At 43.2% G+C, this 18,618-nt stretch overlaps 1 protein-coding gene across 2 annotated transcripts in view; it reads left to right on the forward strand.

Annotated features, from left to right (window-relative positions):
* LOC143987455 (solute carrier family 22 member 2-like) overlaps nucleotides 1-18,618 on the forward strand; it is an 84,674-nt gene that overhangs the window by 41,847 nt on the left and 24,209 nt on the right. For both annotated transcript variants that reach the window (XM_077486172.1, XM_077486173.1), the window contains exons 5-7: nucleotides 6,369-6,483; nucleotides 8,052-8,158; nucleotides 12,331-12,545. In XM_077486172.1, the coding sequence (XP_077342298.1) occupies nucleotides 6,369-6,483; nucleotides 8,052-8,158; nucleotides 12,331-12,545 (437 nt within the window). The remainder of the gene's footprint in view (nucleotides 1-6,368; nucleotides 6,484-8,051; nucleotides 8,159-12,330; nucleotides 12,546-18,618) is intronic.

Raw genomic sequence — 18,618 nt, forward strand, 5'->3', positions numbered from 1 at the left:
TGAAGCTGCTAGAAGTCATATAGACCTACTTCATTTCCTGGCTGGAGGAGATACAGCATCATCTAGCTCTGTCTTCCATTTGCTTTATCTAAGAGGTCAATGGTGCTAAGTAGATAATTGATGTCTGCGGTTACCCAAAATAGTTACTTGCCACTGAATCTGCTGAATGATGCCAAAACTCTGTAGGATATGTTGGGTAATAAAAAACACTTGCAGACTGGCTGTCCCTAAATGTGGCACAAAGCAGGTGACCCAGGTGCTCCAAGTAACAGGGTCTAGTGATGTCTATCTCACATAAAATTCTTTAACCCCCAAACCAAAATTCAGAGAGCTAGCGATGAATTCACATTTGATATTTCAAATGCAAAAACAGTTCTATATATTGTTTGGGAGAAAATGGTAAGTCCTTAAGAGCACAAAGTTAACATGAAATTGTATGAAAGATTTTCCAATATCACTCAAAAAGAGACTGCACCATTGAAGTATAACTAAAGGCAAAACTGTTATTTTTCCTTTTGGGACCATCTGTGTCCCATCGGGGAGATTTTCCTTTACTTCCTGTCCCATAACTAATACAGGAAGTGACAGGAAATCCCTACAAAGTGAGGGAATCCCAGGGGGTCACTAGGACTAGTATCTCTATTGGAAGATTTCCCCTCTATTACTGTTCCAGTGTCAATCCAAAATTTGGGATTTTCTTTTATTTTCACTTTCAATGATAAACAGGACAAATATAGAGGGTGAATCTCCCTAATGGGGGTACAGACAGCAATAAAAACTGACAGGTGCTCTAATCCCACTCCACTCTATTCATCACTAAAATAAAACATTTTGCCTTTGGTTATTTTTTTTTAAGTAATTTCAGTATGTGGTTAAATACATTTTATTGCAACAAGGAGTCTCTACTCAACAACTCCTAAACTCTAAAACCAACAAATAAAGCTCACTCTACTAGAGATAAAGATTAGCAGAAACCAGGGTCGGACTGGGTATAAAAAACAGAACTGGAAAAAATGTCTTACCACCCTCATAGCATTATTATATCAGCCCGACAGCATAATTTCATTGTATTCTTGTTAATTAAAGGGAAAACCATGAATTTTAAAACACATTTGAAGAGTATATTATATATCGAGAAGACAGATATGAAAGCACATAGGGCTTTATATAAACAGTATCTCACAAAAGTAAGTACACTCCTCACATTTTTGTAAATACGTTATTATTAGCTTTCCATGTGACAACACTGAAGAAATTACAATTTTTCTACAATGCAAATTAGTGAGTGTACAGCTTGTATAACAGTGTAAATTTGCTGTCCCCTCAAAAATAACTCAACACACAGTCATTAATGTCTAAACCGCTGGCAACAAAAGTGAGAATGTCCAAATTAAGCCCAATTAGCCATTTCTCCCCCCAGGTGTCATGTGACTCATTAGTGTTACAAGGTCTCAGGTATGAATGGGGAGCAGGTGTGTTAAATTTGGTGTTATCACTCTCACCCTCTCACTGGTTACTGGAAGTTCAACATGGTACCTCATGGCAAAGAACTCTCTGAGGAGCTGAAAAAAATATTTGTTGCTCTACATAAAGATGGCCTAGGGTATAAGAAGATTGCCAAAACCCTGAAACTGAGCTGCAGCACAGTGGCCAAGACCATACAGCAGTTTAACAGGACAGGTTCCACTCAGAACAGGCCTCACTATAGTCAACCAAGGAAGTTGAGTGCACATGCTCAACCTCATATCCAGAGGTTGTTTTTGGAAAATAGACGTATCAGTGCTGCCAGCATTGCTACAGAAATTGAAGGGGTGGGGGACAGCCTGTCAGTACTCAGACCATATGATGCACCAAATTGGTCTGCATGGCTGTCGTCCCTGAAGTAAACTTCTTCTAAAGATGATGTACAAGAAAGCTTGCAAACAGTTTTCTGAAGACAAGCAGACTAAGGACATGGATTACTGGAACCATGTCCTGTGGTCTGATGAGACCAAGATAAACTTATTTGGTTCAGATGGTGTCAAGCGTGTGTGGTGGCAACCAGGTGAGGAGCACAGGGACAAGTGTTTCTTGCCTACAGTCAAGCATGGTGGTGGGAGTGTCATGGTCTGGGGCTGCATAAGTGCTGCCGGTACTGGGGAGCTACAGTTCATTGAGGGAACCATGAATACCAACATGTACTGTGACATACTGAAGCAGAGCATGATCCCCTCCATTCGGAGACTGGGCCGCAGGGCAGAATTCCTACATAACGACCCCAAACACACCTCCAAGATGACCACTGCCTTGCTAAAGAAACTGAGAGTAAAGGTGATGGATTGCCAAGCATGTCTCCAGGCCTAAACCATATTGATCATCTGTGGGGCATCCTCAAACCAAAGGTGGATGAGCGCAAGGTCTCTAACATCCACCAGCTCCGTGATGTCGTGATGGAGGAGTGGAAGAGGACTCCAGTGGCAACCTGTGAAGTTCTGGTGAACTCCATGCCCAAGAGGGCTAAGGCAGTGCTGGAAAATAATGGTGGCCACACAAAATATAGAAATTTTGGGCCTAATTTGGACATTTTCACTTAGAGGTGTACTCGCTTTTGTTGCCAGCAGTTTAGACATTGGCTGCATGTTATTTTGAGGAGACAACAAATTTACACTGTTATGCAAGCTGTACATTCACTACTTTGTAGCAAAGTTTAATTTCTTCAGTGTTGTAACATGAAAAGATATAATAAATTATTTACAAAATGTGAGGGGTGTACTCACTTTTGTGAGATACTGTGATATATATATAAATAAAAGCAAATTCCACTTAAAAGTGGTAAAAGTGGTCAATCATTAAGGGGGACCCCAGGAACTCTGGGAACGTGGGGGGGTGACTCTGGTGAGCAGAAACTGCAGGCGTGATACAAGAGATGGTCAGAGACTGCAGACATGATACAAGAGATCAATGCAGCCTCACCAATGCCCATGATTACAGCATCCCTGTGCCCATCATTGCGGCCTCACTGTGCCCATCAATGCAGCCTCCCTTGCCCATCAATGCAGCCTCACTATGCCCATCAATGCAGCCTCACTGTACCCATCAAATGCAGCCTCACTGTGCCCATGATTGCAGCCTCATTGTGCCTATCAAATGCAGCTTTACTGTGCCCATGAATCCAGCCTCACTGTGCCCATGTATGCATCCTCACTGTGTCCATGTATTCAGCCTCACTGCCCATGAATGCAGCTTCACTGTCCATGTATGCAGCCTCAGTGTGCCCATGTGTGCAGCCTCACTGCTCATTTATGCAACCTCACTGTTCTATGAATGCAGCCTTACTGTGCCCATGAATGCAGCCTCACTGTGCCCATGTATGCAGCCTCACTGTGCCCATGTATGCAGCCTCACTGTGCCCATGTATGCAGCCTCACTGCCCATGTATGCAGCCTCACTGTGCCCATGCATAGATGCTACAATGTTGTTCATTAAGCGCTTGGACTTCCGTATGTGCCTCCTTTTTCTTTATCAAAGACACAAAAAAAGGCTGTTTTCCACTGTTTAAAACTGTTAGCCCTTGTACACACGGTCAGACATTCCGATGGACAATGTCCGATAGGACCGCGTTTTCGGATAATCCGACAGTGTGTGGGCTCCATCGGACTGTTTCCGGCAGAGTATCCGACGGACCAAGTTTTCCAGCTGGGCTATAAAATTTTCCGACAACAGGATCCGATCGGACCTTGTCCGATCATGTGTAGAGAATTCCGATCGGAAAAAGTGCCACGCATGCTCAGATCAAATTCCTAGACCAAAGCTATTGGCTACTAGCCTGAACGTAGTCCCATCCTAATGAAATAACGTTATCACGTTAAGTACGATCGGATTTTCTGACAACTTTGTCCGACTGTGTGTATGCAACAGTTTCAGACAAAATCCGTTGGACAAAATCTGACCTATTTTGTTGTCGTAATGTCCGACCATGTGTACAAGGGCTTAGACTGAGTTTACCCTCCTCTACCCTCATGGAGGCACATACGGGAGTCCAAGCGTTTGATGGACAACATTGCAGCATATTTACCTCTCTCCTTCCCAGGAGTCACTCCTAGCAGCTAGCACTCTCAAGACTGCCATCTACCCTCCATTACAGTTTTCTCAGCAGGCGCCTGATTCTCTCTGTTGTTTACTGTGCCTATGTATGCAACCTCACTGCTCATGTATGCAGCCTCACTGCCCATCAATACAAACTCACCATTGCACAGTGAGACTGCTTCACCTCATTCTCTATGCTCTGGGGAAAATTCCCAAACAAAGCGAATAGACACAGCAAACGTTATCATTTTGAGACTTCCTTTTCCCTCTGGTCCCCCAGTCTCCATTGGATACCTGCCCTAAAGTGTGTCCCTGTTCAATGAATGTGTTCAATTGGAAGGAGAGGAACACACATTGATGACACCATAGTATTAAAATACTTTATTTAGAGCCACAGTATTACATTTTGTCTGTCATACCTGCTCTAGCATGTTTCGTCCAAAAGAACATAAAGCAGTATTAAACCCAAAAGCAAACATTTATTACATTGCAGCTTACCAATTCTTAGATGTGATGGCTATATTGGTTTCCCTTTGCAGGCTTTCTTTCCTTTATTTTCACCTGGTGATCCTGCCAGTAAGTCTGTTGTTTTTCAAAAGAACAATCTCCTGCAAATGTATCAATTACAAGAATAAAAAAAAAAACTAATGACATTTAATGATCAGTTTTTTTTATTTATATAAAACCTTTATCCCCAAAGAAAAAAACTGTTGGCTGTAACTGCTTATAGTGTGTAAAGCTAGAGTTATGGTGGCACACATGCAGGCTTGATCCAGAGCTCTGTGTGAGTCTATCTACCCCACCTCCACTCTCTCGTCGCTGGATTTGATTGATAGCAACCAATGAACCCACTGCTCTCACTATGCGGAGTGAGGAGGAGGGAGAGAGAGAGAGCAATGATGCCACTGAATCCATTTAGGCATTTATTTAAAAATACTGAATTTTGCTATATAAGCTCTGTTTACTTTAAAAATAAGTGTGAAATGCAAGACTCCGGTGGGTGTAATAAGATGTCCGCTTGCCACCTTCTCACTGTATTCTTACTGTGGATAAGTGCGGGGTGTAGCAAGAATGATGCAACAAAACATCACTTCCAATACAAAATTTGACGAGTCGCCTAGTCTGGCGAAACACAGGCACTGCATCTAATGTTCGGTAAGCTGCAATATATTACATTCTTGGTTTTGGGTTTGATACCACTTTAATCATGAAGAGAGAGCTTTACTTCATTCACTAAGCTTCTGGGAAAATTCCCTTGCAAAGTGCAAGTTCCCTTGCAAAGTGATCAGTGTATTTGCATGCAGTAAATCAAGTGCAATGCACCTATGACACCTAATCTCATCTGAGTCAGGGAGAAGCAGCGCTGTGCAGGCATGTAATTTGAACAGCCTGGTGCGTCTACTAGGGGGTGCATTACTTTATTGTTCAGGTTGTCCTGAAAATGTCAGGACAGCAGCAATACTGTATCCACTAAAAATTGCCAGACAAGACAAGCAGAGAGATGTGTAGCTGCAACAGACCCCTTGCAGAATTGTATGCCTCTGATGCAGCCATTGGTGACTGGCGAAACCAGTTAGGCTGTCTCTCTGTCCACCATGCCCTGTGACTGGAAGCCACAAACATTTTGTCATTCCTGACAAACCCCGCTGGGAATCGGCACTGAGGATCACCCCTCCATCCAGCACACGATAAGTACTGTTTCATTTTATCTTCGTTTGGGACTCAATTTCCGTATTGCACATGGTCCATCAGGACTGGGACTGGCATTATTGCAAGTTTGTGTCTAATGACTGGAGACATACAACAGTGAGAGGTTTTAGAAAATGGGTTAATCTTAACCCTTAACACTTCTCATAGCTTTTCATGTCATATACTTATAATGAATGTACTTTCTTGCTCCATTAACCTCCTCTGGACCACTGTTGACCCACGGTGCTCTCATCATTACAGGTCTGACCATCTTGGATCTTTCCCATGCTGGGAGGCGGCTGAGCATCCATATCTAATTAATTTACATGTTGTTTCACTTACTATATTGTTGTTGCTTAGCATTGAGCCTAATAATGTGCATTTATATTGTTTTGCTTCAGCAATTAACGATCACTGGATGGGGGCATGAATGGTGGACATTGCGTTTTAAACACTGTATGATTGTCATGTCTTGAATGATTACCTTTTTATTGTTATTGGCTACTTCATATATGTGTTTTTTGATAAAAATACATTTTGATTTAGCTACAGATCCCTGCTATAAATGTGTTAATGTGACATGGCCTTTATATTAAAAAGTTAATTTATTACAGGTGTGTTCCAGAATCACCTCGATGGCTCCTATCCCAAAACCAGAAAGATAAGGCCAATGAAATTATTGAGAAGATTGCTAAGAAGAATAAGAAACCAATACCCAATACTTTACAGGTGAGTAACTCCCATGAGTTTTTTGTCATTGTGAAGACACACATAATTTAAGCTTGCCGTATGGTGTCATGCCCCATGTTATGTAACTGTTGAATGGCAGAGTCACTACTGAAATTCTATCATTAGACAGTTGAATGAGAAGTAGCAGGCTTAGAAATAGGATGGGGTACAGCTTAAGTTTAACTAGTAAGAATAATAATAATAAACTTTTATTTTATATAGCACCTTTAAAGGTAGCTTATCAAAGAGTTTTACAAAGAAAGCACAAGAATTACACAGGATAAAACAAAGGAAAAAAGGGACAATTATGTGAAAGCTTGTCTAAAGAATTTTTCTTTAGATTTGATTTGAAAGATTTCACAGAAGATAACTCTCCGATGTTCTTTGGAAGTGAATTCCAGGGTCTTTGATCATAGCAGGAGAAGGCTCTATCTCCCATTGAATGTAGGTGAGTAGGGGGGACACACAGCAAACCAGAATTTGAGGAGCGGGGGTTAAGAGGGGGGGTTAAGTTGATAAAAGTTCAGATAGGTAATGGGGTGCCAAGCCATGAAGAGCCTTATAGGTGAGCAAGAGGATCTTAAAGTCTATGCTAAACCTGACAGGTAGCAAGTGTAAGGACTCCAGGGGGTAATATGATCACTTGTACCAGACCTAGTCAAGATTCTGGCTGCCGAATTTCGTACATATTGAAGTTGATTAATAGAGGATTTAGATACACCAGTGAGTAGAGCATTGCAGTAGCCAAGTCGGGAGAACACAAATGTATGAATGATCAGCTTTTCAGCTACAATGTATGATAGCATAGGACGCAGCCGAGCAATGTTTCTCAAGGGGAAAAAAGATGTTCTGACAACATTTTGTACATGTGGATTAAAGGTTAAACTAGCATCAAATATCACCCTGCTGTTCAGAGTATATAGGGGCTGGGGGACCCCCACACCATTTTTTTTAAATTTGGGTGTGGAGTTCCCCTTAATATCCATACCAGACCTAAAGGGCCTGGTATGGATTTTTGGGGGGACATCCACGTAATTTTTTTTGGTATTTTTATCTATATTGCTGATATCCGACAATACATTACAGCCGTGAGCAGTTTTAAATGAAATTTTTTCCTTTAGAAATATCATTTTGCTGTGGCACTGTTATAAACATGGGAAAGATGCGCTAATTACAGGCAAATTACGGACACTTCCCAGGCACAATATTTAAAGGAATATTTAATTTTTATTGTTTCACTTTAAGCATTATTAAAATCACTGCTCCCGAAAAAAAACTTCAGTTTTTAAAAAATGTTTTGCATTAATATACGTTCCCAAACACTTTTTATAACCTGTATATAACCCTTTAAAATTAGCACTTTTGATTTTTGACGTTCGTGTCCCATAGACTTTAACGGTGTTCGAACTTATTTTTTGCCTGTTCGCATGTTCTGGTGCAAACCGAACCAAGGGATTTTCGGCCCATCCCTAGTTGCCAAGCAAGATCTTACAGCCTTCTTTCATGAGCTTTAACAAAAACACGTGATAAAAAGCTGATTTTATGTAAGTGTACTCTTTTAATTACAGAGCCTAACTGCAAATGAAGACACTGGCGATAAACAAGTTCCATCTTTCAAAGACCTTGTCAGAACTCCCCAGATAAGAAAACACACTTTCATTTTAATGTATATCTGGTATGATGCATTTATCTGTAACTATACATATCTGCAGAATCTTTTAGCAGCAGATATAAAACTTTGTTATCTTCTTATTTTACATAGCTAAATTATATTAAAAATAGGCTGATACCAAACATAACTTCTGCAGGTTTGGTCCAGAATAATGGAAAATAAAAATCCATATTTTTTTTATTTTTTATTTTAATCCATTCGCTACACCGAACTACATGGGAAGAAAAGAAAATCCTAACCCCCAAAGATAGTTGGCTCAATGCTCTGTGTCAAAATATTTATCTAATAACTTACTTGCCTAGAATTTTTATTACTAGCTTCAAGGAAAGAATCCTATTTTATTCTCCATCACTGATTTGCCATTTATTTTCCATGTGGTAAAGCATTCCACAGCTTAACCATTCTGACTGTAAAGAACCCTTTCCCAAACTGATAATAAAACTTGTCCTTTGTATAGTCAATGGGATGAAAATGTAATTTACAAATTATTTATAATAACCTTAAAAATGTTTAAACATGTTTTGGAAATCGCATCTAAATAATCCTTTTTTGCAAACCAAACGTGTTCCAATCTGTCGGTGTACGATTTCATCAAAACCTTTCATCAAATTAGTTGCCTTCCTTTGAACTCTCTACAAAACTTTCAAAATGTCCTTTTTACTAGGTGGGGCCAGAATGACACACCATTCTCTAAGTGTTACCTCACAAGTGAAATACTCTATAACCAATTAAAGAGGAAGTAAACCCTGATGGGTTTACTTCCTCTTTTTTTCCCTGCAAAGGTAAAGCATAATGGACTACTATGCATCGCATAGTAGCTCATTATGTGTCACTTACCTGACACAGGAGCCAGCGAAGTCGCCGCTGTCCCCTGTAGTCCGCCACATCCATGTTGCTTGTGGCGTCTCGCAGCTCCGACGAATCACAGCGGCGCAACCGCGATGACGTCACTCCCGCGCATGCGCACGGGAGTCGCGCCTCGCAGCTCCGCCGCTGTCATACGGCGAAGCCGCGATGACGTCACTCCCGCGCATGCGCACGGGAGTCGACAAATTTGGCAAATCCATTCTTGGATTTGCCGCATTTAGTGCGCCTGCGCGCCGCTGTCTACGGCGCATGCGCCGTAGACAGCGGTGCCCATTTTCGGGCAAATATCTCCTAAACCATATAGGTTTAGGAGATATTGCTTGGACCTACAGGTAAGCCTTAATCTAGGCTTACCTATAGGTCCAAGTTGTTTGGAAGGGTTTACTTCCTCTTTAAGGACCGAGCCTCTTTTTGAGATGTGTTGTTTACAAGTTAAAAACATAATTTTTTGCTAGAAAATTACTAACACTCCCCAAACATTATACATTTTTTTCTAACACCCTAAAGAATAAAATGGTGGTCGTTGCAATACTTTCAGCACTTTCTGTCACACCGTATTTGCGCAGCGGTCTTACAATCACACTTTTTTTGGAAAGAATACACTTTTTTGAATAAAAAAATAAGACACCAGTAAAGTTAGCCCAATTTTTTTTATATTGTGAAAGATAATGTTACGCCAAGTAAATTGATACCCAAAATGTCACGCTTCAAAATTTCTCCCGCTTGTGAAATGGCGACAAACCTTTACTCTTAAAAATCTCCATAGGCGACATTTAAAGAATTATACAGGTTGCATGTTATAAGTAACAGAGGAGGTCTGATTATAATTATTGCTCTTGCTCTACCGATTGCGGTGATACCTCACATGTGTGGTTTGAACACCGTTTTCATATTTCTTATTTATTTTACCTTTTATTTTTAATTTTTACACAGTTTTTGAAATAAAATAAAAATGGTCTCACTTTTATTCCTATTGCAAGGAATGTAAACATCCCTTGTAATAGAAAAAAAAGCATTACAAGACCTCTTAAATATGAGATCTGGCGTCAAAAAGACCTCAGATCTCATATTTACACTAAAATGCAATAAAAAATTTTTTTTAATTGTAATTTAAATTTTTTTTTTTTAAATGGCCCTTTAAGAGCTATGGGTTGAAGTGATGTTTTGACGTTCCTTCTACCCTGCAATGTTATGGAGATGGGTGGGGGCCATCTTCCCCTCCAGCAAGGGTGAAGTTCCGATTGTCTCTGCCGCCGCCGCCAAAATAACGAATGCCGCATCTAAACAAATGGAACGGAACAAATTAATAATAATTAATAATAAAACGTTTTTAAATGATGTTTTGTTCTAGATGAATGCTCTGTCTTGGATAAATTATGTGTCCATATCCTCTGTAAAACTATTTACTTCTGTAATGCTACTTACTGAGCTGTTATTCGTTTTACCTTCAATAACATTTTCATGGAAAAAATAAAAAAAACTTTTTTATTATCATTATTTATTATTATTAATTCATGACATTCCATTCGTTTAGATATGGCATTCCTTATTTCAGATAATTCGTAACTTCAGGTAAATTTAGTATTTGTTACATTCACTAACAGCCAAACTTGAAATTAAAATTCCAATACCTATAATTTAATAGTTAGTAATAGTTATTATTTGTTAGTTATTACTTCAGATTTGTGAATTTTTGGGTTATTGGATTTAAGAATTTACGAATTTTTGAATTTATGCATTTTTAAATGAGTGGGTTTTCGTTAATTTGAATATTTCCGAATTAACAAATTTGTTGAAATTCGTTATAAAACAAATTTGGAACGAAACGAATTGCACATGTCTATGTTTCATTGAATGTTCAAAAAGAGCCTCTTTATTTATCCTAAAAATGCATTGTTTCAGGACCATACACTTCATCAGGAAGACAGCAACTCTAGTGGTTAGCACTCTCACCTAGCAGTAAAAAGGGTCGCTGGTTTGAATCCCAACCATGACACTACCTGCCTGGAGTTTGCATGTTCTCCCTGTGCCTGCGTGGGTTTCCTCCGGGTACTCCGGTTTCCTCCCTCATTCCAAAGACATGCTGGTAGGTTAATTGGCTTCTGTCCAAAATTGGGCCTAGTATATGAATGGGGACCTTGGATTGTGGGCTCCTTGAGGATGTAGGGACCAATGTGAGTGTGCAATGTACAATGTCCAGGGATAGGGACAATTGTAGACACTCACTCAGGTTGAACTGGATGTACTGGTGTCTTTATTCAACCTTACTAACTATGTAACCTATATCGCAAAAGGAAAGCACTGTTTGCTGCAACTGATTATAAAGTGTGAGCTGGAGTTTGGCTTCAATTTGTTAATGTATTTAAATCTTCTAGTACATCTAACACGCCCTTCCCCCCAGACTGACAATGCTGCTGTTTGCTGTGCCTTCTGTGTTCATTCATCCAGAGCTGGGTCTCACTAATATCGGAGGGGTGTTACTGGCCAGATCACCAGGTAAAAACAGAGGTGAAAAAGCCTAATGCCTTGTACACACAGTCGGACATTCCGACCACAGAATCCATCAGATTTTTTCCGACGAATTTTGGCCGAAACTTGTCTTGCATATACACGGTCGCACAATGTTGTCAGAAAATCCAATCATTCTGAACGAGGTGACGTCAAACACGTACGTCGGGACTATAATTGGGGCAGTAGCCAATAGCTTTTGTCTCTTAGTTTATTGTAAGCATGGCATGGGTGGCACTTTGTCCAACGGAATTGTCTACACACGATCTGAATTTATGCGATCGGATTTTGTCGTAAAATTTCAGATCCTGCTCTCAAACTTTGTGCGTCGAAAAATCCGACAGAAAAAGTCCGATAGAGCCCACACACGATCAGATTTTCCGACAGCATAATCCGATCAGACTTTTTCCATCAAAATTTCCAACTGTGTTTACAGGGCATAAGACCCCATACACACTATTAGATTTTCTGCAGATTTTTGTATGCAGATTTACCAAAACCATATAATATGAGGTCAAACCTTCAGAGTTTCAATTTGTATGCAATCAGGCAGGCCCTTGCACTACATGGTTTTGGTAAATCTGAAGACAAAAATCTGCAGAAAATCTAATAGTGTGTATGGGGCTTAAGAAAAGAAATCTAATGCAGCCACCACAACTAAGGATTAGTAAGCTGCAATATATTACATCTTTGGTTTTGTATTTAATACCGCTTTAAGCCATGTCTGGGCATCCTGGGCACCAGGCATGACTATTCACTTAATTTAAACATGCTTTTCATGTTCTTTCCTGTGTCTTTAGGTTTACGTGTGCTGTTGTTTACCAAGGACTAATTTTACACATTGGATACACGTCTGAAAACGTTTACTTCGACTTTTTCATCTCTGCTATGGTGGAATTCCCTGCAGCATTTATAATAATAGTTACAGTGGATCGCATTGGGCGCCGATATCCGTGGGCAGTGGGTTCTTTTGTGACAGGTCTGGCCTGCCTTGTTACAGCTTTCATTCCTGAAGGTAAGTCTGTAAGACACCTATGAAGGACAAGTCCATGTGCTTCCACTATTGGTTCCCAGCTTTAGAAGTACAGTAGATGTATTTCCACTCTACCTGCCCTCAGCTTGTATGCATACATGTATTAATATAGGTACAATGAGTACAGACCACTAGGGAAACTCTGCACCTGGTCACTTACTTGCTGCATAGGATCACTTGGGCGCAATATTAAGTTAATATTAAAGTGGAGTTCCACTTTTCCAGTTCCTCCCCTCCTCCGGTGTCACATTTGGCACCTTTCAGGGGGGAGGAGGGAGCAGACACCTGTCTAATACAGGTATTTTGCTCCCACTTCCAGGCATAGATACTCAAGCCGCCCGGGGGTATCTATGCCACTCCCCCCGCTGTATTCTGAGGGACACACGGGTTCCAGATAACAGCAGGGACCAGTGGGATAGCATAGTGTGAGTCACATATGTGCAGTAGGGAACCAGGAAATGAAACCGCAAGGCTTCACTTCCTGATTCCCTTACCGAGGATGGCGGCACCTCCACCCGACAGCCGGGCGCCCTGGACAGGTAAGTGTCCTTATTTTAAAAATTAGCAGCTGAAGTATTTGTAGCTGCTGACTTTAACCACTTGAGACCTGCGCTATAGCCAAATGACGGCTACAGCGCGGACCTCCTTTGCCGGGACTACGTCTATTGACGTCGTCCCGTGCACTAGCGGCCTGCGCGCCCCCTGACGGGCGCGCGTGGCATTCTCTGTGATCGGCGAGTCTACTACGTGATCAGCTGTCAGCCAATGACAGCTGATCATGTGATACAACGGAGCCGGCAATCGGCTATTATTCCTCCTCGCGCTGACAGCGCGAGGAGAAAAAAAAAGAGCCGATCACCGGCGGTCGTGATCGGGACATCAGTCCCGATCACGGCCAGCTTACTAGTGCCCACCTGCCCCCCTCAGGAATAAATAAGTGCCCCCCATAAGTGCCACCCAGCAGTGCCCACAGTGCCACCAAGCAGTGCCCACAGTGCCACACATCAGTGCCCACAGTGCCACCCATCAGTGCCCACAGTGCCACCCGCAATCTGCCTCAACAACGGTGCTGCACCCCAGTGCCACATATCGTGCCCATCAGTGTCATCTACCAGTGCCCATCAGTGCCGCCCATCAGTGCCCAGCAGAGCCACCTATAAGTGCCACCTATCAGTGCCCATCAGTCCCATCTATCAGTGGTACCTATCAGTGCCCCTTAGTGCCACCCATCCGTGCCACCCACCTATGCCATCTTATCTGTGCCCATCTTTGCCCATCAGTGCCGCCTTATCTGTGCCCATCAGTACTGCCTTATCTGTGCCTATCGGTGCCACCTTATCTCTGCCTATTAGTGCCGCCTTAACTATGCCTATCAGTGCCCACCAGTGCAGCCTATTAGTGCCCACCAGTGCAGCCTATCAGTGCCCACCAGTGCAGCCTATCAGTGCGCCTCATCCGCACACTTCAATGAAGGAGAAAAATGACCTGTTTGCAAAATTTTATAACAAACTATTAACCACTTTCAGACCGGACCATTTTGCTGGTCAATGACCAGAGGTCTTTTTACAATTTGGCACTGCGCTGCTTTAACTGGTAATTGCGCGGTCATGCAATGTTGTACCCAAACAAAATTTGCGTCCTTTTCTTCCCACAAATAGAGCTTTCTTTTGATGGTATTTAATTGCCTCTGCGATTTTTATTTTTTGCGTAATAAAAATAAAAAGACCGCAAATTTTGAAAAAAAAATGATATTTTCTATTTTTTGTTATTAGAAAAATCCAATAAACTCAATTTTAGTCCTACATTTAGGCCAAAATGTATTCAGCCACATGTCTTTGGTAAAAAAAAAGTCAATAACTGTATATTTATTGGTTTGCGCAAAAGTTGTCACATCTACAAACTAAGGTACGTTTTCTGGAATTTACGCAGCTTTTAGTTTACGACTGCCTATCTCATTTCTTGAGGTGCTAAAATGGCAGGGCAGTACAAAACCCCCCCAAATGACCCCATTTTGGAAAGTAGACCCCCTAAGGAAATTGATAAGTGGCATGTTGAGCCCATTGAATATTTTTTGCCTCAAGCGATTGAATAATGACAAAAGTTGTCACTAAATTATATATTGCTCACGCATGCCATGGGCATATGTGAAATGACACCCCAAAATAAATTCTGCTGCTTCTCCTGAGTACGGGGATACCACATGTGTGGGATTTTTTGGGAGCCTAGCCGCGTACGGGGCCCTGAAAACCAAGCACCGCCTTCAGGCTTTCTAAGGGCGTTACAGTTTTGAAGGCCATAAAATGCCAAGATGGCACAAACCCCCCCCAAATGACCCCATTTTGGAAAGTAGACACCCCTAAATTTAGGGGTACACTAGTGAGACTAGGTAATAAATGGCGGGTGCCCTGAAACTATAAAAAAATAACTAACCAACCAGCGTCACCTGTAACAGTTATATGGTGATCACTGGTGAAAGGGTTAACTAGGGGGCAATCAGGGGGCTTTATGCGGTAGTATATGGGGGTCCCTGGCGCTATAAAAAGCTGCGGCGAACCTAAATACCTACCTGCATAACTAGCGTCACCTGTGACACTAATACAGCGATCAAAAAAACGATTGCTTATTAGGCTGGGTTCACACTGGAGCGATGCAGGAACGCCACGAATCCGCGGCGGGTTCCGGCATCGCATGCCTCCCGGCGGCAGTTCACACTGCCCTATGCGAACTGCTGGGAGTGTCAGTGAAATGTTAATGACACCCCCAGATCAGTTCGCATATCGCAGTGCGATCTGCAAACTCGGATCGCATGGTGTGAACACCCATGCGATCCGATTCTGCTGCGGACCAAAAAAAGGGTCCCGTGCGAGTTTGCGGCGGGTGCGGTGGGTGCAACACGAATTCAGCCATACTATCTGTATGGCTGAACTCGAATCGCACAGAGATCGGATGTGATTTGCACTGCAGTGCGGTGCGAATCACATCCGTTCTCATAAACCGCTGCAATGTGAACCCAGCCTTAGTGACACTGGCGACGGGGGGTGATCACGGGGTTAAACCTTTATTGGGGGGGTTAGGGGGGTAACTTAGAACTAAAGGGGGCTAACCCTAACTGCCCTAACAGTTATTACAGTCACAAATGACACCAATGCAAAAAAAAAAAAAAATGCAATTGGTGTCACTGTGACTGGGGGGGCAGGGGTAATTGGGGGGGTGATCGGGGGGTGAAGGGGGGGTGAGTGTGCCTGGCATGTTCTACTATGTAGTGTCGTGTTGGTGCAACTCACCGATCCTCTCTCCTCGGTGCCGGAATGAAAAATACCGACACGGAGGAGAGATTACATCACTTCCTCTCCTGTGTTTACATTACAGGAGAGGAAGTGATGTCACGGAGCATTTCCATTCGTCGGGAGCGATCGCGAGGGGGTGGCCATGAATGAATGGCCGCCCCCTCATCCCGGATCGCTCCAGAACGAATACCGACCACCGCAGGCACCGGGGGGGAGGCCCTATCGGGCCCCCCACCCGCGGGAAGGCAGGGACGTATATATACGCCCATATGCCTGCCCGTGCCATTCTGTCGACGTATATCGTCGTGCGGCGGTCGGCAAGTGGTTAAACATGATTTTTTTTTGCATCTTTTTTGTTTGTTTAGCAAAAAATAAAACTCCCAGCTGTAATTAAATACCACCAAAAGAAAGCTCTATTTGTGGGGAAAAAATGATAAAAATTTAATTTGGGTACGGTGTTGTATGCCCGCGCAATTGTCATTCAAAGTGCGACAGCGCTGAAAGCTGAAAATTGGTCTGGGCAGGAGGGGGGTTTAAGTGCCCAGTAAGCAAGTGGTTAAAAAATAAAAATAAAGAATTCTCGGAACTCCGTTGTAACCTCCCTGGCGGTATTCCCGTGTCTGGCTCGGGGTGGAATTTCAGTACCATTAGCGGTAACCCCGAGTCAGATGCCTTGCAGGGAAAATGTACTTACCTTGTCCCCTGGATTCTAGTTTGTTATAAAATTTTGCAAACAGGTACTTTTTCTCCTTTACTGACATGCCCTGATAAGGCTGCACTTCGGCAGTGAGATTGACACGTCGCTGGCCCCGTCACCTGGTATGGACTTAAAGGGGAAGCCCTACGCCGAAAAAACGGTGTGGGGGTCCCCCCCAAGGTCCATATAAGACCCTTATCCGAGCACGCAGCCCGGCCGGTCAGGAAAGGGGATGGGGACGAGTGAGCGCCCCCCCTTCTGAGCCTTACCAGGCCGCGTGCCCTCAACATGGGGGGGGTGCATTGGGGAAGGGGGGCCGTGCCCCCCACCCCAAAGCACCTTGTCCCCATGTTGATGAGGACAAGGGCCTCTTCCCAACAACCCTGGTCGTTGGTTGTCGGAGTCTGCGGGCCGGGAGCCTCATTTAATAAGGGGGGACCCCAGATACCGGCCCCCCACCCTTTGTGAATGAGTATGGGGTACAATGTACCCCTAACCATTCACTTGTGAATTTTTTTTAATAAAACACAAAACACAAGGGTTTAAAATAATTTATTGCACAGCTCCAGGGGTCTTCTTCCGTCTTGGGGGGTCTTCTCGCCGGACTCCTCCGCTATCTTCTGCTAGCTCTTTTACTAGTGGATGAGCCTGGCTTTCTTCTTCGTCGCTGCCCGGGGGACTTCCTCCGACTTCGGGGGTCTTGTTCCCCTCTTTGGTTCTTCTTGCTGGGCCTCCGCTTTCTTCCTTTAGCTCTTTTACTAGCGGTGGGCCGGTCTTCTGTCGCCGTCTACTCTTCTTCTCTTCTCTTCTTTTCTTCTTCCTTGAGATGTTGACTCAACGCTGTTATCTCGGCCGTAATGACAGGGACGTGTTGCGTGGCGACTTATATAGGGACAATGGGCAGGGTCACCGGGTGATGTCCCCGCCCATTATGATGTCACAGTCCCAGCATCCTCTGGGACTGTGACACGCACGCGCCCCCTTCCCCAAAGTACCCCCCATGTTGAGGGCACGTGGCCTGGTACGGCTCGGGGGGGCTACTCGCTCGTCCCCAACCCATTTCCTGACCAGCCGGGCTACGTGCTCGGATAAGGGTCTTATATGGACCTTGGGGGGCTTCCCCTTTAAGTCCATACCAGGTGACGGGGCCAGCGACGTGTCAATTTTGGCGCCGAAGGCGGTGACATTGACTTCCTTCGCTAGTCCCGGCTACCTGGAGCTGCGTTCAAAATGAACGGACATTCCTCCGTGTGTGGGAAAGTCCGTTCATTTCAAAAGTCCGGCGGACTAGCACACACACAGCCGGATTGTCCGCCGGACCCGCGGGGAAAAAAAAGTCAGTCAGAGCCCACACACGGGCAGATTGTCCAGCGGACTTGGATAGTTTGATCGTGTGTACGCGGCATTAGTGTCACCAGAACAGGAAGAGGGGGGATTTCACTGTGGGGAAATAGCTTGCAATTATTGCCTTATAACGTCCAAATTATAATATTTATTTAATATATATATATATATAAATACAAATTTCGGGCTATATTCCCACATGGAGATTTCCTCTTTTCCTGTGCTGGTGACATCAAGACAGAAAGTGAGGGGAAATCTCCTGCAATGACATAACCCTGCTAGATGTTCTAGTTATGTTTCATACTAAAGTATATATATAAAGCAAGCACTTTTTTCCCCATTTTGGCCAAATTATGATTTTTTTCCCCCATCTGTGTCCCACGGATTGCAGGAAAAAAATTGTTCCATTCCCCCATTAACACAGACAGTATGAATTGCTTTCAGAGCATTGGCTAGTTTAGTGAACCTGGACTAATAACAATCACTGTAATGCTACCCATATTGCTGTCCTTTTAACATGGTGACATAAACTGACACCTATGCTACACATGTGGTATTAATAGGGGAGCACAGGCTGTGTGCACTGTACATTTCTTCTAGCAGCTTCAGGGAAACACTTTTTTTTTCACTTACCTCGATCTCTGCAGCAGCTTCTTTACAGAGGAATTCTGTCACTCCCACCAACACAGGAAGCAGGAGGCTCTTCAGTGATGGACAGTGCACTCTG

This window comes from Lithobates pipiens, unplaced genomic scaffold (genome assembly GCF_037356315.1).
Source record: "Lithobates pipiens isolate NorthernLeopardFrog02 unplaced genomic scaffold, aLitPip1_a1.2 Scaffold_18, whole genome shotgun sequence".
In the NCBI taxonomy this organism is placed as follows: domain Eukaryota; kingdom Metazoa; phylum Chordata; class Amphibia; order Anura; family Ranidae; genus Lithobates; species Lithobates pipiens.